The sequence below is a fragment of the Falco punctatus genome, assembly GCF_963210335.1.
Source record: "Falco punctatus genome assembly, chromosome: 4".
NCBI classification, from domain to species: Eukaryota; Metazoa; Chordata; class Aves; order Falconiformes; family Falconidae; genus Falco; species Falco punctatus.
Genome location: NC_137583.1, coordinates 68889753 through 68916711, shown reverse-complemented (window position 1 = coordinate 68916711; position 26959 = coordinate 68889753). Strand labels below are relative to the sequence as shown.

Genomic DNA, 26959 nt, shown 5'->3' with positions numbered 1-26959 from the left:
TTATTTATGAGTTATCATTGACAGTCTCACAGTAACTGGGAAACAGGTATATATTCTGTTGGAGGGAGACACGCAGAACAGAAAAGTTTCAGCATTGTTACAACTGACAAATTCTCAGTCTTGCAGAATGTGCTAAGGCAGTTTGATCACCATTAACAGTCAGTACTGATTATTATGAGATCAGAATAGTTAGTAAAAAAGCAGGCGATGTAAACTGCATGGTCAAACTAGGGGGGGGAAATCATGGAGATTCACTTTCATATAAATCAAGGAAAGAAGACATGACTGAGTCCATGAATGAACTCCCGGAGAACTAGCTGACCTACTCTCTGAAGCCAGAGGAATATGTGAAACCAGTTTTCAGGGCTTGCTTCATTCTTTCGGATGTTTTTCAAGGACCTGAGAAAAGCCTCACAATGAGCACAGCGGGCAGAACTTACCACCGCTTGTAAAACAGCTGCCGTTTGGGAGGTTCTGGTTTTGTACCGTGGCGCTGGAGGCTTTCTTCACCTGTAACTGGGTGAAGCAGAGGTCCACTCGCTACTACTACTAATAGGATTTAACATTCATAAAACACATTGAAGAAAAAAGCAGTATAAAAACGCTTTCTGTTTATGCAATTATTCCATGAGGTAAAGATGTACGGGCAGCTGCGTTTGGCCCACATACAAAAGAAACTTAGTGGATGTTTGGTTCAACATAAATTAGAGTTCTTTCATCTAAGTGGAAACCAGTGCCCGAGCTGCAGTGGTGCTGCATTTACCCTGCAGGCACAATAACGTGCATCTTCAAATCATGTCCCAGCAGTGAAACTTTCCTGAGGCTTTATATCCACACACCAACAATCTTTCTACTACTGTCAAAAGATACACTCAGAGAGCAGTGGGCCTGGCTCAATAGGCACCTGGCACTGGCAAAGACACCAGCGTTTGCTTTTGGGCAAGTCACTCCCAAGACAGAAATCTTTGCTCACTATTTAATTGAATTTTGTTTACATCTTTGTTGGCAGTTTAATGTGACAAAACACAGTCAAAAAGAGAAAAGATGACAAGGTCTAAGTATAAGACGATCTGCTGTTCCAGCTCTGCAAAAGGAGTTAAGAACATCTGTGTCTTCAGAATAAAATTATATAGGAACAGTGTGTAACAGCAAGGAGAACATTCATCAAAATACTGTATCATTAAAACTAGCTTAGATAGATTTTAAATTGACAGCCATTAGAAGTTACTGAGACCCACCTGATCAGCCATGAATTCTGACAGGTTAAGTGTGACAGTTTGGCAGAATTAAATATTGGGACTTAAATTAATGCACAGCTGAACATGAAGGGCAGTTACAAGTGCCAGTATAATTTGCTGATGCAATCATACGTAGTGGTCCATTTCTTTAATCTTTAGACTTTACAAAGTTGGTCAAGACCTTGCCTTGCTTAGCGGAGCAGCAGATTCCAGTCCACAGAGTATAAGGGAGAGAAGTTCCCGTTGCTTGATCCATTAATCCTATTTGAAGACCTGAGCTCCAACCCTGATCGTTTTTCTTGTTTGTTCAGATTTCTCTCAGGATGAACAGCTTACTTTAAGATCCTTAGCCCAAGCTGGGGGGCGCAGGGAGTAGCCTGCTGTCTCTGCAGCCTGCTGCCTCCGAAAGGGATGTTGTAAAGTCTTCTGTAGGAGATGAACCTGGAAGCAATTTAAATGGGTAGGGTTTTATACAATTTTTTTTTTCTGAAAACAAGAGAAGTTTTTTCCATTTCATATTATGCAGCCTCCTGGCTCCAGAAACTACTACATGAGTTGCTTACTGTTATTAGTACTACTATTAATACTGTTGCTGTTATTTATAATTAATACTGTTAATAATTTTGTTAATATTTTTAATAGTAATTGCTATTAGACAGTACAGTGTTGGCCAAAGTGTAGTATAGGTGCAAAGTATAAATTCAACAACTGTTTCATTAACAATTGTGCCAATTATTAATGAATATGTCCTAAAAGAAAAATAATTTTACCTCTGAGAAATCATTCAAATTAGCTTTTTTCACTGCTGATTCTGCCATCCAATTCCTAAGTATGTATCTAGGATTAACAGCTGAAATCAAAAGCAAATAATGTTAAATTTAATTAGACATATTCAACAAAAGGAAAACACAGTCATTGAAATATCATTGAAATCTTCAAGGTTTAATTATCAGATCAAGAAAAAAAAAATCACATAAAAAGGAAAAGGAATTAATAAATCTATTTATTTCATATAAATATGAAAAACCTGCTGAAAGGATTTTTTTTAAACTTGCACAATCAGTAATGCCAAAGTGCCAAACAAAAAGCAGAATAGTGTAGAGCATCACGAGGATTATCCTATACACAAAGGATTTCCGGTTATGAACACCTGCAGGCTTTTCAAACGTGATGAGTTTACCTAAGATTCCTGCTACATTGTTGGAAAGTGTATTTCAGTGTTGTCAATACCTCCCTGGAGATCCTAAAAACGAGTATTATATTACTTAATGTAAAAAGGAATTATTAAGGTATAAATTGAAGTATATGTACCTAGCCGTTCCTTCTTCTATATCATATATCAAAAGTTCAGCCAGAAAAGCCTTTAATGTCGCATTCAGATTCAGTAGAAACTACTTTTTGAATTCTCCTTTTAACTGGGGGGGGCGGGGGTGTGTCCCCAGTTTTTTCCACAACTGTCTGCTGTATCTTTTTGGAAACACTCAGGACAACGATACTGCTTCTCTGGCATGTTCCAGGCTGATCCTGTCCAGTTAGTAGTAGGGAGACTGCAGGGACATTGAAAATTAAACTGCTGAATTAGGAAACTTGTCTGTATCTTACAGGACAGCAACTAACAGCTCATAAAAGGAGTTCTGTCAAATTGTATGCCAAGGACAATTCTCATAAGCATTCACGGTTGTTATTATTACCAGGTTTTTAGTGGATAATGTCAACACAACTCACTATTTTTTGGTCTACAATTAAAGCCTAGGATTCTACTTCAGGAGGTTTTGCCTTTAATTACTAATCAAAGTTACAGATCAATTTCAACAATGTTCTAAGTCTTAATTTGACATTGGTCTGCATATTTTCTGAATTCAGTAGATTATGATTACATGAAGAGATTAATTAGTGATACCAGAGGCATTTCAGCCATGGACTTGAAATCAAAAGTCTGTGATTTATGGACATACCCAAACTTCATCTGTTCCTTCCCTTTCCACTGATGTCCCGGTAGGTTTTATATGAGTAAGCACTGATTTAATATATTTCTTTCAAAAAATCCATGAGGCTTTATAAAATATTCTTATAAACACCCTTACAGCATATTTGAACGGGGTATTAGAGAAAGCAGAGTATTCATCAACATCACCATCCCAAACTTCCCTCTACTCAGTTAGTTGTTGCATTATTTTATTTACAAATAATATATTATATTAGCAGGGGGAAGATCAGAAACAATATTTTTGATAAAAGGGTTAAACTTAATCTATTTCCATTTCCCAATTCATTCTGTTCTTGCATCTTCTTGCACTGCTCCTTCAGCTTGCAAACATAACTTGTTTATCCTAGCTGGCTACCAAGACAATTGAGAGAAGCTATGACTGGCTCCTCCTAAGGTTCTGTGGTTAGACAGTCACAGGACTTTTATTCATATTTAATAGCTCTCCATACAGAATTAATGCCTAGCGCAGCAAACAGACTTCTCTCTAATAAGCACAGCTTCTAAAAAGCACCCTTTAACCAGCTAACAAACTAGAATTTACTGAAGCTATGTAATCAGCGAAACAATACTTGCATGATTATTTTGTGTATCACAATACAATGACATTCTTTATGTTTGCAACTGAATGATAACCATTTTAAGCCACAAGATTTGACATACAGCAGCGTTACACAAAGGGTGTTTCTGATACTTAGAAAAGGACAAAAAAAATCCCTCTAAGTGCTGAACTCTGACCACTTGTGTTCCTGCCAAAAGAGAGAAAGGGAACCTCTCCTACAAAAGCAGACCATGGGCCAAAACCAGAGGCATCTCAGGTGGCACTGCCACTCCCTTCTTTATAAAAGCTTCCCAGGTAATAGAACAACATTCCAGCACAATGTCCAGGTGCTGACTTCCATGAGAACAAAGACTGAGATGCAATCCATCCAGATACGGACATTATTTTTTTTCCACATTATTAAAATTTGCACATTATGTTTACATATATTAAACAAAAGCCACAAAACACGACTAGCTATCTGAAACCCTGATAAAGGCCCTAATTGCTAAAAAATAGTGTTTACCCACTTAGCAAAATAATTTGCTCTGGCCAAGTATTTGATTTAATCCAGTAAATGCGTATTCAATAGTAACATGTGATAACAATATTAAAAGAATATTTAAAAGGTGAAGTTAACATATGACTCATACAACAAAAGATAATTCACATTAAAAACATGACTCATATTAGCAGAAGAATATTTGTCCCAGAAATATATTCTTAACAATTACAAATTGACAAGTTTCACAGTGGCGTTAAAGGTACCTGTAATTAACACAAGTGACAAGATAATTATGAAAGAGTCAGACAAGCCAGATAAGAAAAGGACAAAACACAAGAAACGTTGTGCCCTTCTGAGCATTTTATGATCTGGTCTACAATTTTGTATTTTTTGTACATGTTTCTTTTGTAAAGAAATACAATTATAGACTTGTATTGGGATCTAGATCGTCAAAACTTTTTGATCAATTCCTAAGGAACCAAGTTTAGGCAGCACAAGAAAAAGTGCTACTAAGAACTAAAAAACTAAATGAAGAGAGAAAAAAATTAAAGATAACTAATAAGTGATCAACTTCAAACACTTCAAGGTAATGTACTTTCAGAAATGAGACATTTTACTACATTTGCTAATGATGAGGGAAAGGTGATGAAAAATGAGGTGTTAATGGCTATATATTCAAGGTCAGTCAATAGTAAAGACAGCGATATGGAATTTAGTGGGACTTACCAACCCATATAAAAACCTAGAGAGCCACAACAGTTTTGTGTTTAACATGAAATGCTGAGTAAAAATCCACAGTTGACTGAGTTGAACCAGATTTCTGCTGCAAGTTGTACTGACAAGGGACAACTGTTACAAGCCATTATTGAACAAAAAAGAACAATTCTAAAGAGACCACAAGGGGCATCTAAGAGATCTATTTAAATAATTATGGATATAAAAGAAAACAACAACAACAAAAACTCTGTAAGAAACTTCAGTCACACTGTAATATGGAGAAGCTAGCAAAAATGTACCAAGATCTGTTGATTTCAAAAGGAAAAACAGATTTTTCATAAAACAGTAACAAATTAACATCTGTAGCCTGTTACAAATTCCTGCAGCTCTGATGTATGAATATAGAGTGAAGACCAATTATATGGAAGAAAACTTAAGTAACTTAAACATCAATCTCTGCATATCAAGTTTTGGACTGCTACCAAAACTGAGACCACTAGTGCCAAGTGTGATCCTGAAGGCAAAAGCTTTTCCTTGTTTTGTCTCTCTCCTGAAGTATAAGATCCTCTGAGGTACATGTGGAAAAACACAGTGCTGGTTTGCAGAAGATCATGCCCAGACTAGGGTAGTTTCTGATTTGGAATAAAAACTCAGAATGTCATGATTTTCTCTGAAAGCAGATTAAAAAAAAACCATAGGAAAATAAGGAGGGTATTTAGACAGTTTTCAGCATTAAATTTTAGCAGAGGAAAACAGGGGAGCTTGAACCTTAAAATAGTAGTTGAGCTAAAAGCCTCAATGTCCCACAGTTGAACCTTATTAAACCTACCAAAATACAAATAAAACAAACCTTTCCTTTTCATAACTGTTTTCATATTAACTTTCTAAAAATACATGTAAAATTCTAAGTAGTGTTTCTAAAAATGGACAGAGCCTTGGTTAGAAAATATGGATGCAAACTTGAAGGTCCATGTGATGATAAATTGTGCCCTATGTAGTTTTTACAATCTTATCACTGAAAGTCAGTGCTATCTCCTGCCATTTTCCTACTAAAACAGTTAAAGCTTTTGAAGAAAGCAGCCAATTAGTATCCAATAAAAACCTACAGCCATTTCCATTAAAAAGAAGAATAAAACACCCTGCAAAGCAGTGTAACATTGAAGCTTACAATACCTCTTGTCAGAGTTTGATCATATCCTGCACTTCCTTCATCCCTTTTTGGACAGAGATTTTCAGTTGCTCATTATCTTTTATAGGCAAATTTCACATACTTACCACAGCTTACTGCAGATCCAAAAAGATCTCTCTCTCAATAATTCTTAGAATTTCATATCTGCTGTGACAGACAGCTAAATACAATACCTCTACCATTCTGTATTTAGAATAACTTGGAAAATCAAAGTACTTTCCTTTAACTCCTGATGTTATCAAAGGTTCCTCACTGGAGAAGAGCAATGTTCTTCTGTGCAATGCAAACTGACACATTCACAGACTGCTAAAGGAAAAGATGTTGCCTGCACTTGGGAAAAGCAGACACAGCAAAGAGGAAGGGCATCTCTCACAGGGAAATCAAATCCTACTTTGCAATGAAGTTACAACTTGGGGAGCAGCTAGAGCGTGTCCACCATTTCAAGACACTAAGGTGAAGCCTCACTTGAGACATGACAAGATAGAAACAACCATGTTCCCATGGGCAAATAATTCTTAAGTTCTTAAAGGGAATCAAAATGGGAAAAAAAAATTATTAATCAAGTCCACAAGCACCAAAGCATGGAACAAGCTGGAGGCCTGGCATTTCCTGAACCCCCAAATGGAAACTGTAGAAAGGGGGTAAGAAAAAATTAAGATAAAAAAAATATAAAAAGGTAAACAAAAACTGAAAGAAAAATAAACAAGCTGGTAAATAAGGATTGATATGCAATAGACCACAGCTGGGCAGCTGAGCTGGATTGCCTCAATGTCTATATTCACATACGGCGTGACACAGGTTAGAGCAGCCTTTGTGGATACTGATAGGAAAAGTCTTCGTCATGAGGTCTTTATCACATGTGATTTCAATCACCTGAAATATGAACAGGTGTGTGCTCTGTTATTCCAAACCAGCAGAATCTAGAGAAGATCAGCTTGGACTAGTAGCTGTGGTGCATTTCCATGATCTCACACCCTGAGGCCTCAGACCACTGACATGACCGACTCAGTCACGCCTCACAACAGAGGGCATCTGGGCCAGACTAATTTCTTCATAAACACAGACAATTAAATTAATTATTTGATTTTTTTTTTTAGGAGTGGAAAAGGAGGATCCCTAATGAGGAAGCAAGCTTCATTGCAGCCAAGGAACTTCTTGATCATTTAACTTACGTAAAAAGTACATAAAGTACATATATATATACATATATATTTACAGGTCCAGCCATACACACGTGGGTAGATTCTAATCATGAGCATGGGTGAAACCAGAGATAGCCACAGTGAATGTATAGTATTACAAGATTTGTAGCAGTGTAATGAGTTTCTCCTCTTCAGAAAGACAGTACATCTAAGTCGTCCTCAAAAGGAAAAATAACTAACACTAAAGAAACCTATGTAAATAGATAGTTGCCATCTCCAAGCATATGATTCCTTTGGATTGTTTTACTCACTTGTCATTCTTGTTCTTCTCTTGGTGTCTGAATCACCCTTGTTACTACACATGAAGAACGAACCAAAGGAAGAAAAAAAAAAAGAATAGTGAGGGTTATGCTTACTTATTTTTAGAAATATTTTATTTGACTTTCATTAAAATCATTAAGTGTTCTGCTTTTGTCTTCAGGAAGCAGGTATGAATCTCCAAGAATGATTACATTTGGAAAAAAATGAACACTTTATTGTAGGTTTGGTTATCTTGTATTGATTTTTTTCTCCAAGAGTTGCATTTGACTAAAATTTCCAAGTACCTGATACATATTTCTTTTCACCACTACCAGCCATGCACACCATATATGACTATGAAAACCACATTCTTTATTGATTTAAGACAATGGAATTGGTAGGAAGTTCTAACATGGATGTTCCTATCTATGTAACACCAGCAGTTTCAAAACACAGTTTGTGTATTCACAACTGTTAAACTTCCACTCCCTGTCATCCTAAAGCAGTATTAGTACGTAGTAAAAAAATAAGTGTAATACCAGTAACGAAACACTACTCATTCCTATGTATTTGCAAAGCCTGTTTGTGATTTTTGGATTTAATCTGTAGGACTGGTATTTAAACAAAATTCTTATTCAAAGGAATCCAATTGGATGCTGAATGAAGGACAAAAAATTACAGATCACTGCTCCCATGTCAGCTTTATGTACCTGTGTGTCAAAATAGAGCTACAATAGTAATTATTATAGAATCTAGTACAATCTAGAACCATAAAGACAATAAAGGCATATAAAACCATGTTTGGGCCAGTTTAACAGACCTGCTAAAAATTATGGAAAATCATTGCAGATTAGTTGCCTGCTTCTGGCAAATACACATCTGGTGCTATTCTAACACTTGAAACTGCATCACTTACCGACTTAATCGCAAGAGGTACATAGTAACCCATTCTGAAAAGAACTTGTGTTTACCAAGATCCTGGAGAGCCCAGAATTCCTAAAGAGAAAGCAGCAGTTAATGGCAGATGATCAGAATTTTGTTCCTATAAGCAAAAACCAAAGTAAGCAAATGAATGTTGTGGTTTAACCCCAGGCAGCAGCTAAGCCCCACATAGCTGCTCACTGATTCACAGAGAATCAGAAGGGTGAAAGTAAGAAAAATTGATTTTAGAGATAAGAACAGTTTAACAATTGGTAACAGCAATAATAATAATAATTCACAATGAAAAGAAAAATAACAAAAAGACAGATAAAGAAAACCCAAGAAAAACAAGTGATGCAAATGAAAAACAATTGCTCACCACCAGCTGATGCCCAGCCTGCTCCCAAGCAGTGGCCCCTGGCCAGCTTCCCCCCTATTTTATATACTGAGCATGATATCACATCCCTTTGGCCAGTTTGGGTCAGCTGTCCTGGCTGTGTCCCTTCCCAGCTTCTTGTGCCTCCCCTCAGCATGAGAAGCTGAAAAGCCCTTGACTTAGTGTAAGCACTGCTTAGCAACAACTAAAAAATCAGAGTTATCAGCATTATTCTCATCCTAAATCCAAACCACAGCACTGCACTAGCTACAAGGAAGAAAATTAACCCTATCCCAACTGAAATCAGGACAACAAATTATTAAAAGGATTTAAGAGGGGAAGGAGTTCTCTCCCCCCCAAATTCTACTAGTATCTTTTCCTCTGTCTATAAATAATTTATTTTTGCTAGCACAATACATCCATATTAATACACCTGTGTTATGGCAAATTCTACCTAAACACCTCCAGCGCTTCATCCCTGTTTTTCCTTGGCTTATTATGTGTCCTATTTTATTTTTTAGGCTACATAACTACAGGTTTTACTCTCTTCTGAGTTTTGTACATGTCAGATCTATTTGTAGGGATTATTTTTTTTTTCAGAATTGTGAAATAAGGAAAAATATATTGAAAAAGAAAGATAAAGCGTAGGAAAAAAAAGGGAACTTAAGGCTACAGGGATAGGAGAAGAAGGAGAACAGAGAACAGGAGAGGAAGAAGGGAGAGGAGACTGAACTTAGAAAAGGCAGAGAGAAACCACAGCCTGGGGTTACTGCCTCCAGTGCTGGACAACCACCACAAACTCTGCTTCCCTGGCAGACTACACTGAGCTAACAGGTGCTTCGTATTGCTCGGTTGAGAGAAAGTAGCCAAAGCCCACAGCTAAATAAATAAATAAATAAATAAATCAACTTCAGAGAAAGAACAGATTAGAAAGAAATGGACACAGATAAAAGGAAGAAAACAGTAGATATATAAGAAAAAAAGGGGCAAAAGTAAGGGAAATTAAAAGCAAGAACAAAAAGTTTTGATCACATCCGTGTTTTTTTTAAATAAATCGGAGTCAATATAATTAAAACCACATTTGAGTATAGAAATGCATTAAAATTACAAAAGATTGGGGGAACAGCAGGTAGGTAACAGGCGAGTCAAACATTTGTTCAAAGACGCACAGGGTTAAGCTGCTTTAGGGAGAATTTCAGAATGTTTCCAGTTAATACTAAATGTAAAGGCTCCTGCAGTGTTCCCAAAGGATTCTGGCATTTTTAGGTCAATTTTGGTGTCCAGCTGAAAAAACCATAAGAGATCTACAAACCAACGTGAGAAGTTACGTTGCTCCTGACAAAGTATTAGTGTGTGAATAAACAGCAGACCAAATCACTTTAATAAAAGAAAAAAATTCTTCAAAACATTAAAACTTTTTACCAGCATAAAATTGTACCTGCTTTACAACATCAGTTTTGGGACTCAGTGCTTGGGGGCTAAACCATTTCATCGTGTGAAAAAAATGGTCAGCTGCTACCAAGTGAAGGCTGGAGATGTCCTTTGGTGTAACCGCAGGGTCAGAATACACCAACATCATTAGTTCCTCAACCTGCACCTTCACTGAAGGGGAGATGGAGTTGCCATAAATGCCACTACTGCAGTAGTCCAGAAGTGGCTCCATACTGCATGGGGGTGGCTTCCATTCCTCCTACTACATGCAGGCCACTAAGAAATGGAAAAATCCTTTGTATTCTATGACAAAAAAAAACTTCTCTTACAAACACACCCATCCTCTTATCACCCCCTCTGTACAAATTATTAAACCCAAAGCTACGGCTCTTTGTATTTTTGTTGCTTACTACTAGAAAATCTCGGCTTTTTAACTATTAATGGATCCAAGCTCATAGAAAAGGTCAGGTTAGATCCCTTAAACAGAAGAAAACAAAGAAAAACAGAGAATTTGGTCCAAATCACTTAATTATCTAGGACTCAACTGGAAAAAGAAACAGTAACTCCTCATTTTCGTTCTATGCTTTATGTACAGTTGTTTTTCCTCCCTAAAACAACCTCGTAAGTTCACCTGCTCTCATTTTAAATCAGATTCAAAGACAAACAGAAATAAGTCAGAAGTTAGGGAAAGGCAATGAAGTTTCCCAGACAAAGTGAATAACACTCCTCCCATGGAAAAGGCATGGAAAAAAAGAAAAAAATAATTTTGGCTCTTGCAAAAAGGCTTCCTATTTTTCTTTCCAGATCAGGTATCTACAAGCTTTCTTTTCAGAATTGCCCCTCTGCATTTTTATGCAATTATTACTTGCCTAGCATCTTACTCCAGGTCAAACACTTCAGCACTGTTTTCACTGCTAAACATTGCACTGTATCCAGGTAAGAAGTTATCTCTTTTATTTTAATATTCTTATCTCTTACGGTTATACTTGCTCCTGAAGAATAAGTAGGCTGAGTTATCAGCAACACAGGATGGGATAGCAGGTTGGTCAGGACAGAATAACAAAATGTATTATAATGCTTTAAGCTACACTTAGAGCCAATCTTGTGCCCAAGGAATGGCAGAGGCCACTATGGGCTGAGATTCTAGCAAGAGTTTATGATGAGATGGGATCTCACTTATCATTAGATATCAAGACAACCCAACAGGCCTGAGGGCAGAGGTTTAGGCCACCTGGTTGAGCCACATTAGGAATAGTTTCACTGACCAGAGATTGAATTTTTCCTTATGAGCCCTATCTAACTCCACTTGTGTCTCACAAAATACTACCAGAAGGCATCCTTAAGTAAAACAAAGGAAGGGGGGAGGGGGAGGGAAGTTCTTCCTAGCAGACCCATCTTAAATGTGAAGAAAATCACATTCCCACCTGTGTATGAATATTTATGACTACTCATATTGACCTATACCAGAGGCTGAAAATCTGACTTCAGCACTCTCATTAGCACTCTTCATGAATATATGTCCTTCACTAAGACACAGGCTTAACACGGGATGGTAGCATGACACATGTATTCGTCTCCCTGTCCCTTAATAATGCTACAATGACACATTTCCCAGGCAAATCATGGCTTGGGACATCCTCTATTATGCCAGGGTTATGTCCAACTTGATTTACTCATTTTATATTAAGTATTCCTAAAACTGGGTGCTTGTATTAATACCTCAGGAATATGGAGCTCCTTTAGCTGGTCTCCAGTAATTTCACTGAGCTGTCGAAACGTCATTGTAAAATCAGCCTTTGTATCTTCCATAAGCTAGTGAAATAAAGATACTTCAATCACTGTTTTTAAAGTATGGAATATCAGTTCAGATGTTTGTCAACAAAATAAGTAAGGTAAACTCACTTGTAGGAGGAAAGCAATCAAATAGTTATCATCCTTATTCTCCCCAAGAAGGCCCAATTTTGTTTTGAATAGTTCTGTGAAACTGAAAATAGTAACAAAGTAAGGAAATTGTTCCATCATATCATTTTAGTATTGTGAGTAGAAGGCTTGAGTTCTGGAACTGCATACCGGGTGTAATAGTGCTCACCATACCCCTCCAAAATCTGGGAAGCTCTGCAAAAACAAAAGAAATGTCAAATCCTATGGAACTGAAATACTACTGTGGGTACAATCCCACTGTACACTGAGCAATGAAAACTACTTCTGTCTGGTATCTCGCAAACATTGGTATTCTGAATCAGCTGGGATCTGTCATGGGAAAAAGACTGAGGAGAAGCATTTTAACAGACTTCAAACACATAAATTGCCACTGTAAAGAAGAAAAATACAATGTTCTTCCTTTTCATACTGAATAAGAAGTCACGAGTTTAAATCACACAAAGGATTCATATTAGGAATCATTACAATAGGGTATTAAAAAACTACCTCATCACTTCAGGAGGATGTACGGTCTTCATAAGTAAGCATCCTAAAGAACAAGCTAGACAGAATAGAAAACTACAGGCAAAGGTCCAATCTTAGTGAAAGGAGAATGGACCACATATCTAGGACAGCCTTCCAGTGATTTTTTGCTATTATTTATGACAAATGAAAAAATTTCTCCCCTCCCTCTAACCTTATTCTGGCCAATAATTAATTCAGAATCAATTTCCACTTAGGAAAAAAAAATAAAATTTAGAAGTCAAATCCTTTCTTTCCTATGTGCTTGGTCTTAGAGGGTCTCCCATGTCACTAGTTCTTTAAAGCAAGAAGACATTTTAAGGATTACTTACAGCTGCTTTTGTCTGGGATCCAGTAAAGGTTTTAGAGCTTGTAACAGCTTGCTCAGATTAAACAGCCCAACATTTGCCTGGTTTCCTATTTTATACCTACTTTCATCATCAGATGTGTTTGGAACAAAATCTGTTTCAAACAAAACATTACTTTTCCACAACAGAGTAATCACAATAAACAATCAATTTTAAAATATTGAAGTGCATTCATTTTTATACTTACACAGCAAACTAATAAAAGCCCTAAAGTTACTAAATATTTAAAATCAGATTACAAGGATACTTAGTTACAGTGAATTAATTCAAGATATATTATTTGCAAATCTAAGGAATACATCCTTCACAGACAAGTTTCCATGTCACAGTTTTCCTACTTGAAGATACAAAATAAATTTGGATGTTTAAACAGAAAAACACCGTTTTTACACTTAAAACAATGTCTTATTCAATGTTTTTACTACATACAGCACTACGGTTTAGCACTCACTAAGCAAACAACTGTGCAAGGAGATTCAGGATTTGTAAGTATTTTTGGTAAAGTAACCTGTATAAATTTTAGAAATTTATAAATTTTATAAATTTACACCCTGTGTTTAAATAAACAGGCCACCTAAGCAAGATTTCTTTCAGTTGTACAAACAGACTTTATGTATTCACATAAAAATGAGGGCTAGTGTGTTCCAGTATGGAAATCTATTTTTTGGGAGATCATAAGTAAATGCTATCCAAAAGTACAAAGCATGTGTACCTACAGCACCAGTCTTTGAATGGATGCAGTATGAACCCCTCGCTCAGCTCACGTGCAGGTAAGCTGATCAATGCACACAGCATTGCCTGAGCTCTCAGAGGCCATTAATAACAAACAGACCACTAAAGACGAGACCTGTGACATCTGGCAGATCTGGTGAGTGGTTCCAATCTGAACTTTAACTCTGAAGTATTTCATGTGGTTCTAGGGTATACTGGTTCTGGCTGGGACAGAGTTAATTTTTTTCATAGCAGCCTGTATGGTGCTGTGTTTTAGACTTGCAACTAAACCAGTATTGATAACACACCAATATTTTAGCTATTGCTGAGCAGCGCTTGCACAGCATCAAGGGCTTCTCTGTTCTCACTCTGGAACTACAGTAAGTTAGGCTAGGGGTGGGCAAGAAGCTAGAAGGGAACACAGCTGGCACAGCTGACCCCAGCCAACCAAAGGGAAATTCCATACCATAGAATTCCATGCTCAGCAATAAAAACTGGGGGCAGTTTTTCCAAGACAGTTATTGCCTAGGGACTAACTGGTGGTGGCAGGTGGTGAGTGATTGATTGCCTTTGCACCACCTGTTGGTCGCCCCCACCCCCTTTTTTCCCCTTCACTTATTCAACTGTCTTCGTCTTGACCCATGAGCTTTTCTCATCTTTGCTCTTCCAGTTCTCTCCCCCAACCAGCCCAAGTGCGGAGTGAACAAGTGGCAGGTGGATCCTTAATGGCTGGCTGGGGTCAACCCACTATACAAAGATATAAGCCCAGAAAAGACCTGTTTTTTCAATGCAATAGACACAATAAGACATTTCCTCTCATGACGTTTCCTTATCTTGAGGCTGCAACTCAGGGAAACAGATAGCGTGATAACCACTACTGGTTCTAAAGCTTACTCAGGTGCAACCTCTAAACAATAATCTAATAATATGCATTTATGTACATACTGGACCTATATTTATCAATCCCAGACTCAATGGCGTTCATGTTTTCAAAGAAACAATGCCATGACTGGGTAGGTTTGATTTGCTTTCTTCCAACATATATTTAGCTGCTGTGACTATAAAGCTTTTGACTTTTGGCCATAATAAGGCAGCTTTTGGCTGCTCACACAATTTTAGTTTTTTATATGTTTCTGTTGTAGCATCTATTCAACTCATAAAACTGGCCTCTGATATAATTTTTTTCCCTAAACCTCCTCAAACAATACACCAGCTTGGGATTTTTCCACTAATGATGTTAGTTTTCATGCACACAGAAATTATAGAAGTTAATACAAAGAATTTATTGTAAGTAAAATATTTACAAACAGATGCTATACTCACTTGGATCATAGGATTCCATAAATCCAAATGGACCATAATCTATTGTTATGGATAATAAACTAAAGTTATCTGTATTGCACACACCTACAGTTAAACAACAAACAAGGAAAAACAGAAGTTAAAATTCCTGTAGTCTCCAGAAAGTTTGCTGTGAAATAGATCCACTGAATCTATTGAACTTTGGAGCAGTTACCTTTCAGAAATCACACTCTGGAAAACAAACCTGTCTTTCTTGCCCTTGGCCTGGCATGCATATGAAGTATGAAAATGAGAAACTGCTATTGTCTTGCATTTGGTTTCTATACCTAGGTGGCACTGTTTCCTTTTCCTTTCACTGCTACACAGTATTGGCAGCATCTTGCAAATCGGTCCTTAGATGCTTTCTTGCAAGTTGACTGGGTGTTGTACTAGCAAGACAATGCTATTTTATTTTTCATAATGCAGATCTGAAGCAAAGGTGGACAGCACTGTATCCTGTACACTGTCAAGGGCCAGGGTTTTATGTAGATGCATCAAATTCAGAGCGATTATATATATCATCAATAAATAGTACATCAGACTACTGCAACAATTCTGAGAATTCTTGCTTCTGTCAGATACAGTCGTGCTTTGAAAGATCAGAGAGTGCTCCTAACTCTGTTATGAAAAAGAAAATTCTATTAATGCATAACAGATGATACTGCTGTAGGCAAAGACATCAGATGAACTGAAAAACAGTGACAAATAAAATCCATCTTTAACTATATGACTGCAGTCCCTCCTGTAAAGCCAATGCCATCTACTGCAGCTTACCATGTGCAAACCCCACAGACATCCACAATGCAATCAGATTTGCAGTCTCCGATACGACTGTAGAGAAAAATTCCTAAAATCAAATATATCTTTTACTTCAAGTCCTCCGAATCAAAGATATGGAATACAATAAATATTATAAACATTTGATTCACTTTAGAAATATGTCGCCATCTATTTTTAGAAGTCTGTCTCTGTCAGGACTTTTCATTCACATTCTAAATGATGTGACTGCACAATAACCTTATCCAGCAAAGACTATAGTTATGTAAGTACATAGATGCCCTAAAAGAAATTAAAAAGTCAAAAAAAAAAGGAACAAAGATACTACATATACTAGTGCATATACTATATATGCTACATTATACTAGAAAAAGCATAATACATCACTTCATGGCCACTGCTCAATCTGAGCAGTAAGAGAACAAAACAGAAAAGGGAAGCTTCCCAATAAACATTTCCATAACAAAAAGTGGTGAAGAATGTTTGTATTTGAGAAAAAAAAAGAATGTTTGTATTCAACTTTGAGAAAAAAATAAATTCAAGAAGCAGGTTTCTGAAGGCAATTAACAAACTTCCACTAATAAAACCTGGAAGCTTACTTCAAATTATTAAAAAATTTAAAACTTGAAACTCTGATAAGCTTTTTATAATTTTTGCTTACATGCTTGTGGAAAATAAAAAGTAACTTACCAAGACTTAAGCACTTACCAGATATCTATTTGAATCATTCATGGCTATTGATGGAAAATGTTCCTGGATGATAAAGTCTAGCAATCTTCTGTAATAGGGGAGGCAGAATTCTTTAAACAAAGCTGTACCTCTAAAACTGATGATTCAAAATTCTTGGTTTTAAACAGTTAAATGCTGATCTACAGCTTGCTGCAAATAGTTATTCAAAAACTCAATCAATCTATTCCAATGAGTATTGGATTAAGCCCTTATAAATGCTTAGAGATAAAACCTAAGGTTCCTGTCATAAATATGACTGGATACTGCGATGTATTTTAAAATTATTCCCACAGATTTCAGAAGACACTGGGATCTGGTTTTGCATGTGGTAATATCAATTTTTTAGGGAAGTTTCTGTATCCAAAAAAAGTATATGACTACAAGGAATAATTCTAGATCAGAATTATCACAACGAAAATTTTATGGCTGAATTCTTATGAAGTAAGGTTACTTGCCATAGTAACTGGCCACTCCCAAGACAGGGCTGCACAGTCTTGCAAGACAGGCTCAGGAAACGGGGATACATGCATTAAAAATCGCAATGCCTGTCCGATGTATATCTTCCCAGATCTAAAGCTTTGGAGTGGCTGGTATCTAGTACATTTAGGAGCTCCCTGTAGGACCCTCTTGTGGTCACAGCCAGCCAAAGCCACTGGCACATGGAGCCGTAAGCAGCATCTACACGACAGGCAGGCGACCTGGGCAAGGGCTGGACCGGGCCAAGGGCTGGACCCGGCCAAGGCTGTGTGGGTACGCCCTCAAATATTTAGATTTTACCTTCTCATCAGGTTGTTGGAGCAAATCACTAAACTCTCCTCAAATTGTGATGGTTTTATCACAGTACCTAGCAACCTGACCTTTAGAAGGGTGTCCAGCCTACTGCCTCTGAATTTCAGCAGGTTGCTCCAGGACATCCTCTTTCAAGACCTACTCTGAGGAAGAAGCACAGTCATACGAGCCTTGGCCTGCCCCTTCTGAGCCCCTCTCTGAAACAGGCAGGCAGGAGACATCTATTTCGTATGGCTACAAGTGATCCTTACTCCTCTTACATTCTCCTTAAATCCACTGGGTCACAAACATTTTAACCAAAAAAAACCCCAAAACAAAACTTAAAATCAGTATTTCAGTTCTACAATGAAAATCTGCTGTGAGATTTAAAAAAAAACAAACAAAAAAACCCCCAGACAGACAGCATGGAATGATGTGGGAAGTTAAACTGAGTTCTCAGTTACTACACCGTACAACTGCTGCTTTGAGCTCTTACAAATTGTTCTGGGGTGCTTAAAAATGAGTATCGCTCCTGAGAAATGACCAACTTTTAAATATTTACAGTAGACCTAAATGTTTGTCATGCTAATTGCTTGACACGCAAATTAACATTGCTCAGAGGCTTAAAACCATGCAATAATTTCTTACCTAGTACAATTCTCTGGTTCTGCATATTTCTAGAGAGCATACTTTATACAACATACCTATGTTAGTCATTTATTTCATATTTCTGTTAATTTAGCTTCACAGACAACTATGAGAAATGCCAGAACTTATACTTCACATTTACAAATCCTTCCAAAACAAAAAACTAGTGCTTAGTTACCAAAAGTATTTCAGCTATAAAACCTTTCTCATTTTGCAAGATCCAGGCCTTCAGAAACATCTAGGGGGTTTTACCCTTACGAGGCAAGATCTTTTGTATGCTTGCATAAAAATAGCAGGTTATCTTTCCAAATTATGCAATCTTCCTTTGTAAATAATCTATGTCTAAATTCCAACTGTATATACTTTATTCTAATACATATTTGATTGTTAAGAAAAGTAATATAGTCACTATGAAGATTAAATTCAAACCTGAGTAAGTCCAGTTCCCCAGAATGAGCTAAAATTTCTAAGGATCCTATACGAAACCACGATTTGGCAAGACGTAGCACTATTGCACCTTAAATACAGACACATATGTTTAAATGTAAACAGAGTATCACCAAAATAAAATAAATCCATAGTAAAAGCTGTCATGTGTTGTTCCTGTAGACGAAGAATTTATATATGCATAGTTAAACTGGTATTTTTGTAAGTATGCTAGATGCATAACAAATGAATATTTATAATATTACTTCACTACACATACATTTTAGTGATAAAGCCTAATTTGCTATACCAGCAAACACAGGCAAAATTCCAGCACTGCATTAATACTAGAATAACTCCAGACATGCTAGGAACAAAGGAAAACCCAACATAAATAGATTTTTCCCCATGCTCTGCCATCCCACTCTTTTTCAGAGCAGATGTAGATGATGTAGCAATGGCACAGTCACAGTAGCATTCCCACCATCCTAGTATTGCTATTGGAACAGTGGAAAATTTCCCTAGCTTTCAGTACCATTTTCCTAATGGCAAGTGAAAATAAAAATTATACCACTACAACACGTATGCCACAATCATAGCAGACCTGTTCATAGGGCTTCATTTCTTTAACTAAGATATGTTTCAGACCCATTTTCTCAGGAGAGGTTCTGTATCTTAATAAATGAAATGAAGCCTATTTAGTACTTTTTATTACACATATATGACATATTAAATGGAGAACTAAGTTACAGTGTTGCAACATATCTTGAAATGTGTTTATTACCTCTTTCTTTCTTAATATTTCCATTGTAGAACTGGTCTCTCCACACATCATCATCACTTACAACTAAGCTGTAACAAACAAGAAATGGACATTAAAAAGTTATCTTAGGAAAAAGAATTTACAATGAAAATCAAGTCATATTTTATATAACTTTATTTCAAAAAAAGGAAAGCTATTTTTGCTGGCATAGTTTTGTATTTACAAATGACACAGGCAAACAGTAAGCTGAGCATATAAAAGCAAGATGCATTTATTTTGTATTCATACAATGTTGTCCAATTTCCATTACTTAAACTGTTCTAGAGGAGGAGGTTGCACCAAAAAAATAATAATAAAAAAAAATACTGCATTCATCTGGAACCCCAGTGACAGATTAGTGTGATGATAACGTTATGTAAGCCACAATTTCCCTGAGGACAACAGCAAAATTAGAAGGACAGAGAAAATAGAAACCAAATTGTTGCATCAGATGCAGGTTGCCCTTTACATGAGCCAAAACTGTTGTCTCAGGATCTTTGGGGACAGACCTGGGACCCTTAGCAATCAGGAGCTCTTCAAATACTATCAACCCACAAAACAGGCATAATTCTGATGATACATTATAATTATCCCTTTCTCTTGCACTTGGATTTTTAAAAACAAACTCTTCCTTTCATTTGCCTTAAAATTCTGCACAATCTACCCGAATACTGAGATTTGTGAGTGCTTGGAACAACTTTCCTTGCTATAAAGTATTTCACAACATTAATTCATTTCACAAAATAAAATATGTAATTTCACTGTATTTTCTGTTCTATCAAGCAAAATAAAATGGAATCAATCCTCACAAACTATACAAGGGCATCATATGCCCCCAAGGTTAACATGTAGGAAGTTCTCTCTCCAAAACAACTGGGATTACACTGAATCCAGCAGAAGTAAGGCTCAGTGCTATGCTCTGAGGTATTGACCCCTCAATAGGCACAGAGGACTTCTTGTTCAAGAGTCGAACAGCAGGAAAATTTAGTTCATTTTGTATAATTCTTTATCTTTGCTTGCTGATAACTGGAAAACATTATTCTCTTCGGGAGAGACATGGACCTGTTGGAGTGGGTCCAGAGGAGGGCCACAAAAATGATCCAGGGGATGGAACACTCCTGTGAGGAAAGGCTGACAGAACTGGGTTGTTCAGCCTGGAAAAGAAAAGGCTCCAGGGAGACCTTATTGCATCCTTTTAATACTCAAAGGGGGCTTGTAAGAAAGATGGGGACAAACTTTTTCGTAGGGCCTGTTGTAATAGGACAAGGCATAATGGCTTTAAAAATAAAAGAGGGTAGATTTAGGCTAGATATAAGGAAGACATTTTTTTTACAATGAGGATGGTGAAATGCTGGTTGCCTAGAGAAGTGGTAGATGCCCCATCCCTGGAAACACTCAAGGCCACATTGGGTGGGGCTTTGAGTAACGTGATCTAGTTGAAGATGTCCCTGCTCGTTGCAGGGGGATTGGACTAGATGACCTTTAAAGGTCCCTTCCAACCCAAACCATTCTATGATTCAAAATAGTTGTGTGGCATGCTATTTGAAATTCAATGCAGCTACTTATAGCTGCTATCTATTATGTAGTCGAAGACTGCACAGACAACAGAACCAAACTTTCCTTGGAGATACACAGAAAAGAACCAGAGACAAACCTAATATTCCACTCATAAACATGACTAGGGCAGTCACAGCGTTAAAACTCCCAAGTGTTATATTTTTAGAGTATACTAGATAGTGGTTTTACATAACCTAGCATCAAAATTTTAGAAAGAATTTAGTTAGACCAAAAATATGGGTTATGCATATAATATGTACAAACAATCATGGAAAGGAATGATTTGACCGAAATCTTACACAGTGCAGTTGCTTGCAACAGTAACTGTGGCTTAGAAACTAAATTATCATTAGTAGTAGTAGTATATTCAGTATTTTTGAAGGTATCTAATAGCTATCCAAACTGAACATTCTCTGTTAACTGCAAAAACCAGGCTGTGAATTGTTCCAGAAGGAGGGAAAAAGTATCTAGAAATCAATCTGCTCCCATTACTGGAGCTGTACTGATACAAGCAACATTAGTAAATTCTTTCAAAAAAAGACTCTTCTGGAAATGATCAGATATGATCAGTACATCTGTAGGATTAAGTACAAAAAGTGCTGACATAAATGATATGGAAAATCCTAACCCCTCAAGAAAACCATAAGTTTTCAAATACAGGGAATGAACCCCAGACACTAACAAAATATCGCGTGCATTGGAGCACTACAGGACAGGAGTCAGGATAATGATGCTTCTAAATTGTACTGGTTTTAGCAGACCTCTGCCAGAAGGGTTGCTTCCTTTTGACTATGTAATTCTTAGCAGTCTCCTTGCAAAATTCCTGCAGAATACCAGCATTTATCTTATTATTGACAAAATATCTACAGAGGCATCAACACTTGGTTAGTTACTAATACAAGTTAATGGATGTGCAACACAGATAGCCCAGCAGCCACATAAAAATACCTGCATTCCCACTACAAAAATAGTTTTCAAATGGTCCCTGTGGTTGATACATACCATTACTTGCAAGAAGGCAGCAGGACACCAGACATGCACTCAACTACAAGAAACGGAGCACTAAAATTGCTCTTACACCAGAGAACCTGGAACAGCACTCACAGAAGGATGGATGGATTGTATCCCTCCCTACCCCAGCTCTAGCTTAAGAGCTGGATTTTACACTCCCACGTGCTCTGTTTGCATGAACATCAAGCCCTATGCAAGTAAGGGCCACTCTGAAAACTGCTTATTGACTCACTTTTTTGACAATGCGTTACACTGCTCACTGGTAATGCCAGTATGTGACTAAAATGGTACCATATGAAGAAGTGTTCTTTATGTGGCAGTACAGGCTGCCACAGAACTGTAGCACCCCATTGGGAACACAGTACTGAAAATTAATAGAGCAAACCAACCTGCTGGGTGTTCTGGGATAAGCTGTAAGGCTTTTCCCCACATTTCTGCCAAGACTTGACAAGACCTCTGTAAGTGCATCCCACCAGCCTCAGTATAACAGCTCCCCATTGGGAAGAATATGGGTATCAGCTGGGTTTTTTTCCAAATGAAGTCTTGAACAGTCTGGAGAGCTCGTACAGCAGTTGAGAGAGGCAGGCATTTAACCAATTTGCCAGCAGAGAACTAAAGCACACTCTGTATTCAACAGAATTTGTGCACAGTTAAAGAGTGATTTCAAATTGGTTTTACACTGAACAATTTGTTGAGATGACAGCGCAGAAAGGCTATAACCTTGCCAGATGCTTTCCTGCTGGTATTCAGACAGATTTAAAGTTTTGCATTAACAGCCAACAGCAAAGGGTCTCAAGGTGAAGTCAGTGAATAAACCATCAAAAATGTCATTTACAAACACTGCACTTCAACAGAGCAAATGTGTTAGAATTAATGCTAGAGAGATTTGCAGACATTTTGCAAATAAAGACACCTCGTCATGTAGCAGCTGAGTACAGGCCTTTGCTGCAGAACACTTGTTTTTTTAAAGCCTGAAATGCCAGAGTACAGACATCAGACTACCTGGAACAAAAAATGAACTTGACATTTTAAACATGATCATCTGAAAAATTCAGTTTACTTAATTCTGAGAAAATCATCCAAATGAGTGAATGTATTAGTCTTCTTTGGTTCAAACAGAAGTAGTTTTAATTTTATTTTTTTTACAAAATCTCCCTCTCTGCTCAAAAGGTGTTTGTACAAATAAAGAATTGACAGCAATTACCTATATTCAGCACTACCTCCAATATTAATGTCTATTCATCTGACTGACAATTTTTCCTACCAATCCTAAAAATTGCAACTAGGTGACTACGACAATACAGAAATAGCCACTTCCATTTTCCTACTTGACCTGATTCTAGAAAAATTAATCCAAATGCTAAATTAATAAAAGACTCACTTATTAACCATGTAAAATATCTTAATAGACTCATTGATTATCCACATATACTAAAGGCATTATTATCATTTACAGGGCAGGAATCTAGTTCTGCTGGTTTTGCAAATTTTTTGGTGTGCAACAAGGGAGAGAACAATTTTTTTTTTTAAAAAGAGAAGAAGATCTTGATGGCAGTGTCATAAAAGCTGGAGAGGGGAGTTAGTGTCAGGTATTAACTCAATTTAACTTGCACTTATTACTTTCTTTACAAAAAACAGATTTCAAATTAAGGGAATTCAGTTAAGACAGTCTTACAAGTGAACAACAGCTGTTCACTGCAAGACACAGACAGAACGTGATGTCATATTTAAACAAAGTAGTACTTTAAAGCATACAAAAGGGAAAAGTGAATGAATTAATTGCTGGATCTCATTATTACTGGAAAGTTTTATCCAAAAATCTACAAAACTGCAGGGATGTATTTTGTTCTGATTTGCATACATATGAAAAGAAAGATGTATCCTCTTGGAAACTAACTGTCCTGTTTTATTGATGCTCAGTGAAACTCAGTCACAAAATTACCTGTAAATTAGGATGCTGTGAAAAAGAAAAGAAAAATACCTAGCAGCTCTGCTTGTAGGAATTCCAAGATAGCGCATGGCCTCGCTACACAAAAACTCTCTCACAGAAGAGCGAAGCACAGCTCTTCCATCGCCATTCCTATGGAGAACAGAGAAATAAGGAATAGGTCACAAAATCAAAGGAAATTTCAAAAAGTCAACATACAGTTTTGGTGCACATAGATTAATTGCAACTTACCTGGAATATGGGGTCTTTCCCGAGCCTTTTAACTGCAGTTCCCACCTCTCGCCATGCCTGCAAAAATACCAGTAGCATTTCTAGCAGTACACCTTGGGAAATGCATGAATCAGCTAAACAGAATACAGAGTTGAATCAGTCACTTAAAAAAAAAAAAGTCACACCTGTTTGTATATACTCCAATCAAGTGGGCTCTTCCATCACCCAGCTGACCTGCCCAGCTACCAAACTAACAAAAATGAAAAATCAAGTTATTTTCTTCTATCATTTAGAGCAGTTATAATTGAAATGGTACAGATTATATGTAGATTTTCTGTGATCTACACAATACAATGAAACATAATGACACATTTGCTTAGGCAGTCATTAAGATATCCCTAAAGCTCTATTTCCACACTCACCAATAATGAATCAGAAAACCACAGAAAAAGAATAATGCCAGTAATCCCCACTTTTTTCTTTACCTTCCAGCTACGATGTACAGCTACAGCCCTGTCTCTTTTGTATAATGAGTCTTTAAACTGACACAGCTTGTAATTTTAATTGGAAATTACAAACCAAATTCTACCATTCTTTTCCATGAATAATCTAACCCATTTCAAAGAAACTTAACGCTTAGTAATCATGGTATTGAAGTGAGACTCTGCCTTCTTCACTCCTCAGAGCTGGTAATACCTATCATGAATCAGAGCTTGTTAGGCCACAGGTGTGCTGAGCAGACTCCACAGCTAATGGAACTTAAAAAGGTAATTTGCTTCTGGCATAAACAGGAGCAGAGAAAGCAGACATGGAACCATGAAAGAGTGCTGTAGTTCTGTTCCATCTGCAACCCCTTATGAAGAACAAATCTGTGATCAAAATGTTCATAAGTGTTCATATACTTACAGGCATAATTAATGTGAAAAGACCTACATAATTCCACCTGGAAGAATGAGTGCCATAGTTACCTGATGACCACCATACCTATGGGCCAATGGAACAGACCCAAGTACCACTTTCCCACCACTGACAAAGTGAAGAAAATCAGATGATCCTTTGATAGATATATCAAGATCCAAAATATCTTCAAGAACTTCCTGGTCAAAAAAATAATACAGATGGTACTTGAATATGATCAGATTTTTCAATTGTAATGTGTTTTCTCTACAGACATTGTTATTCAAAGACATCCCACAGTAAGTTTCATATGTTGTATTTGTTTAACATATATAGGTGAGAAGCTTTCACAATAAAGAGCATATGAATATTAAAATATATGTTAGTACATGTATCAACAATCTCTACTAATTAGAAAGGAAGAAAAATAAATAATAGCCAACCTTTGAAACAGCTACAAGACGAACTCTAGATTTAAAAGGTGTAGGATAGACAATTGAAAAAATGCAGTTTCTCACATTACGGACATAATTTTCCTGGATCACATCAATTGGAAAAGGATCTGTAAACATCAAACACACACGAAATGTTCTTTAAAAAGCAATTAGACGTATTCTTCTTAATACATTTCCCCTTAAATCCAATCAAAATACTTCAGAAGCAATGAAAACCTGCCTATTACAATGTATATTGAGCCTGCATTAAAAGCAAGCCCAAATAAATACAGGTTTTTATTCTGTTTGGGACTTCTGCAAAGAAAGACTGAATTCTGCAGTTAAAGAAACCAGTAGGGCATGCCAGTTTTAAGATCTAAAACATATTTAAGCATAGGTTCAGTTGACTGATTAGAACAGTTTCATGGCAGTCTTATATTACACTCAATTATATGCAACCCTAAAAGATAATTTGCATGAGACAGAAAAGTTCAGCTCTCCCTGCAGATGAATGATGTAGTGCAACACTGTGCACTGGTAACTGATATACAGTCCATATGCAATGATGATCACCAAGTAAGCTAAGAAACCAGCTTGTAGTCTTCTCTGAGTAATGTAAACAGTGAACTAAAGGGTCAGAGACACAGTTCTTGCTGTAGCGTAACATATGTACTCAAAAGATGTGCTTCATTCTTCCTTCAGAGCTACTCCGCACCCTCATCCATCGTAACAGAAGACAAACACTGTTCTAAAACACTGGACTAATGCTGTGTGTTTTAATGTCCTTATGGATTTTTGCTTGCAACAATCTTAAAAATCTATGTTAATTATAAAATCCCAGTACCTCACAGTCACTGTTTAGTAAAAAATTAAAGTTAGCATCTCTGGAGACTACTTGTTAGCCACGTTTCTCAATATCTCTAATGAAAAATCCTGTTACAGGCAGCTGCCACAACATTTATCACTTATTGTTTGTTAATGCTTGAAAGCAATTGTAACACCCAATGAAATTGTTTCTGTAATGTTATCATGCAAATTATCTTTGTTATTACAGGTAATTCTCTATGCCTGAGAGGTATACTGCTTTGCTACTCCAAATGACAGGCCAGGCCATCAATTTTGCATTAACACATTATTGGGACTCGCGCCTCTCTCCATTACGATAAACTGCTAATACAAAAAAAGAAGGGGGAGGAAGTTTAACAGTATTTCACAGTGTGCACTAGGTCTGCACGTAGCTCTCGCTTTAGCAGCTGCTGCGACCCCCCCGAGCCGCCGCGGGCCCTACCCAGGAGGCTGCCGGAGGAGAGGGCCCAGGCGCAGAGCTGGGTGGCCCCGCGGCGCGGCGGGCAGCGGCCCGGCCCCGGCTGCGAGGCGTTCGGGCCCAGCGCGGCCGGGCAGAGCCCGCCCGAGGCGCAGAGCGGCGCGGTGCGCCCGGCCCCGGCCCCACAGACCCAGGCCAGCCAGGCGGCCAGCCAGGGGGGCCACCACATGTCCGCCGGGCCGCGCCTTCACCGAGCCACGTAAGGAACCGGCCTGAAGCCTC

At 37.4% G+C, this 26959-nt stretch overlaps 1 protein-coding gene across 4 annotated transcripts; it reads right to left on the bottom strand.

The window, feature by feature from the left end:
* Positions 1–962: 962 nt before the first annotated feature.
* Positions 963–26906, bottom strand: LOC308063285 (protein adenylyltransferase SelO-like; the record flags this gene model as incomplete). Of its 4 annotated transcripts, none has more annotated exons than XM_080386025.1 (19): positions 963–1679; positions 2009–2088; positions 7628–7671; positions 8533–8612; positions 12064–12156; positions 12247–12328; positions 12415–12459; positions 13119–13248; positions 15189–15272; positions 15981–16053; positions 16692–16761; positions 18558–18645; positions 19339–19406; positions 23906–24004; positions 24104–24160; positions 24268–24332; positions 25051–25179; positions 25423–25541; positions 26702–26906. In XM_080386025.1, 19 exons carry the CDS (start codon positions 26904–26906, stop codon positions 1557–1559), a joined length of 1734 nt encoding a protein of 577 aa, XP_080242151.1. In that variant the 3' UTR covers positions 963–1556. The 4 variants fall into 4 exon arrangements, with proteins under 4 accessions (XP_080242151.1, XP_080242153.1, XP_080242152.1 ...); XM_080386027.1 differs by having other exon boundaries at positions 26506–26843; XM_080386026.1 differs by lacking the exons at positions 963–1679; positions 2009–2088; positions 7628–7671; positions 8533–8612 and adding an exon at positions 8917–9792.
* Between the last annotated feature and the right edge of the window lie 53 nt (positions 26907–26959).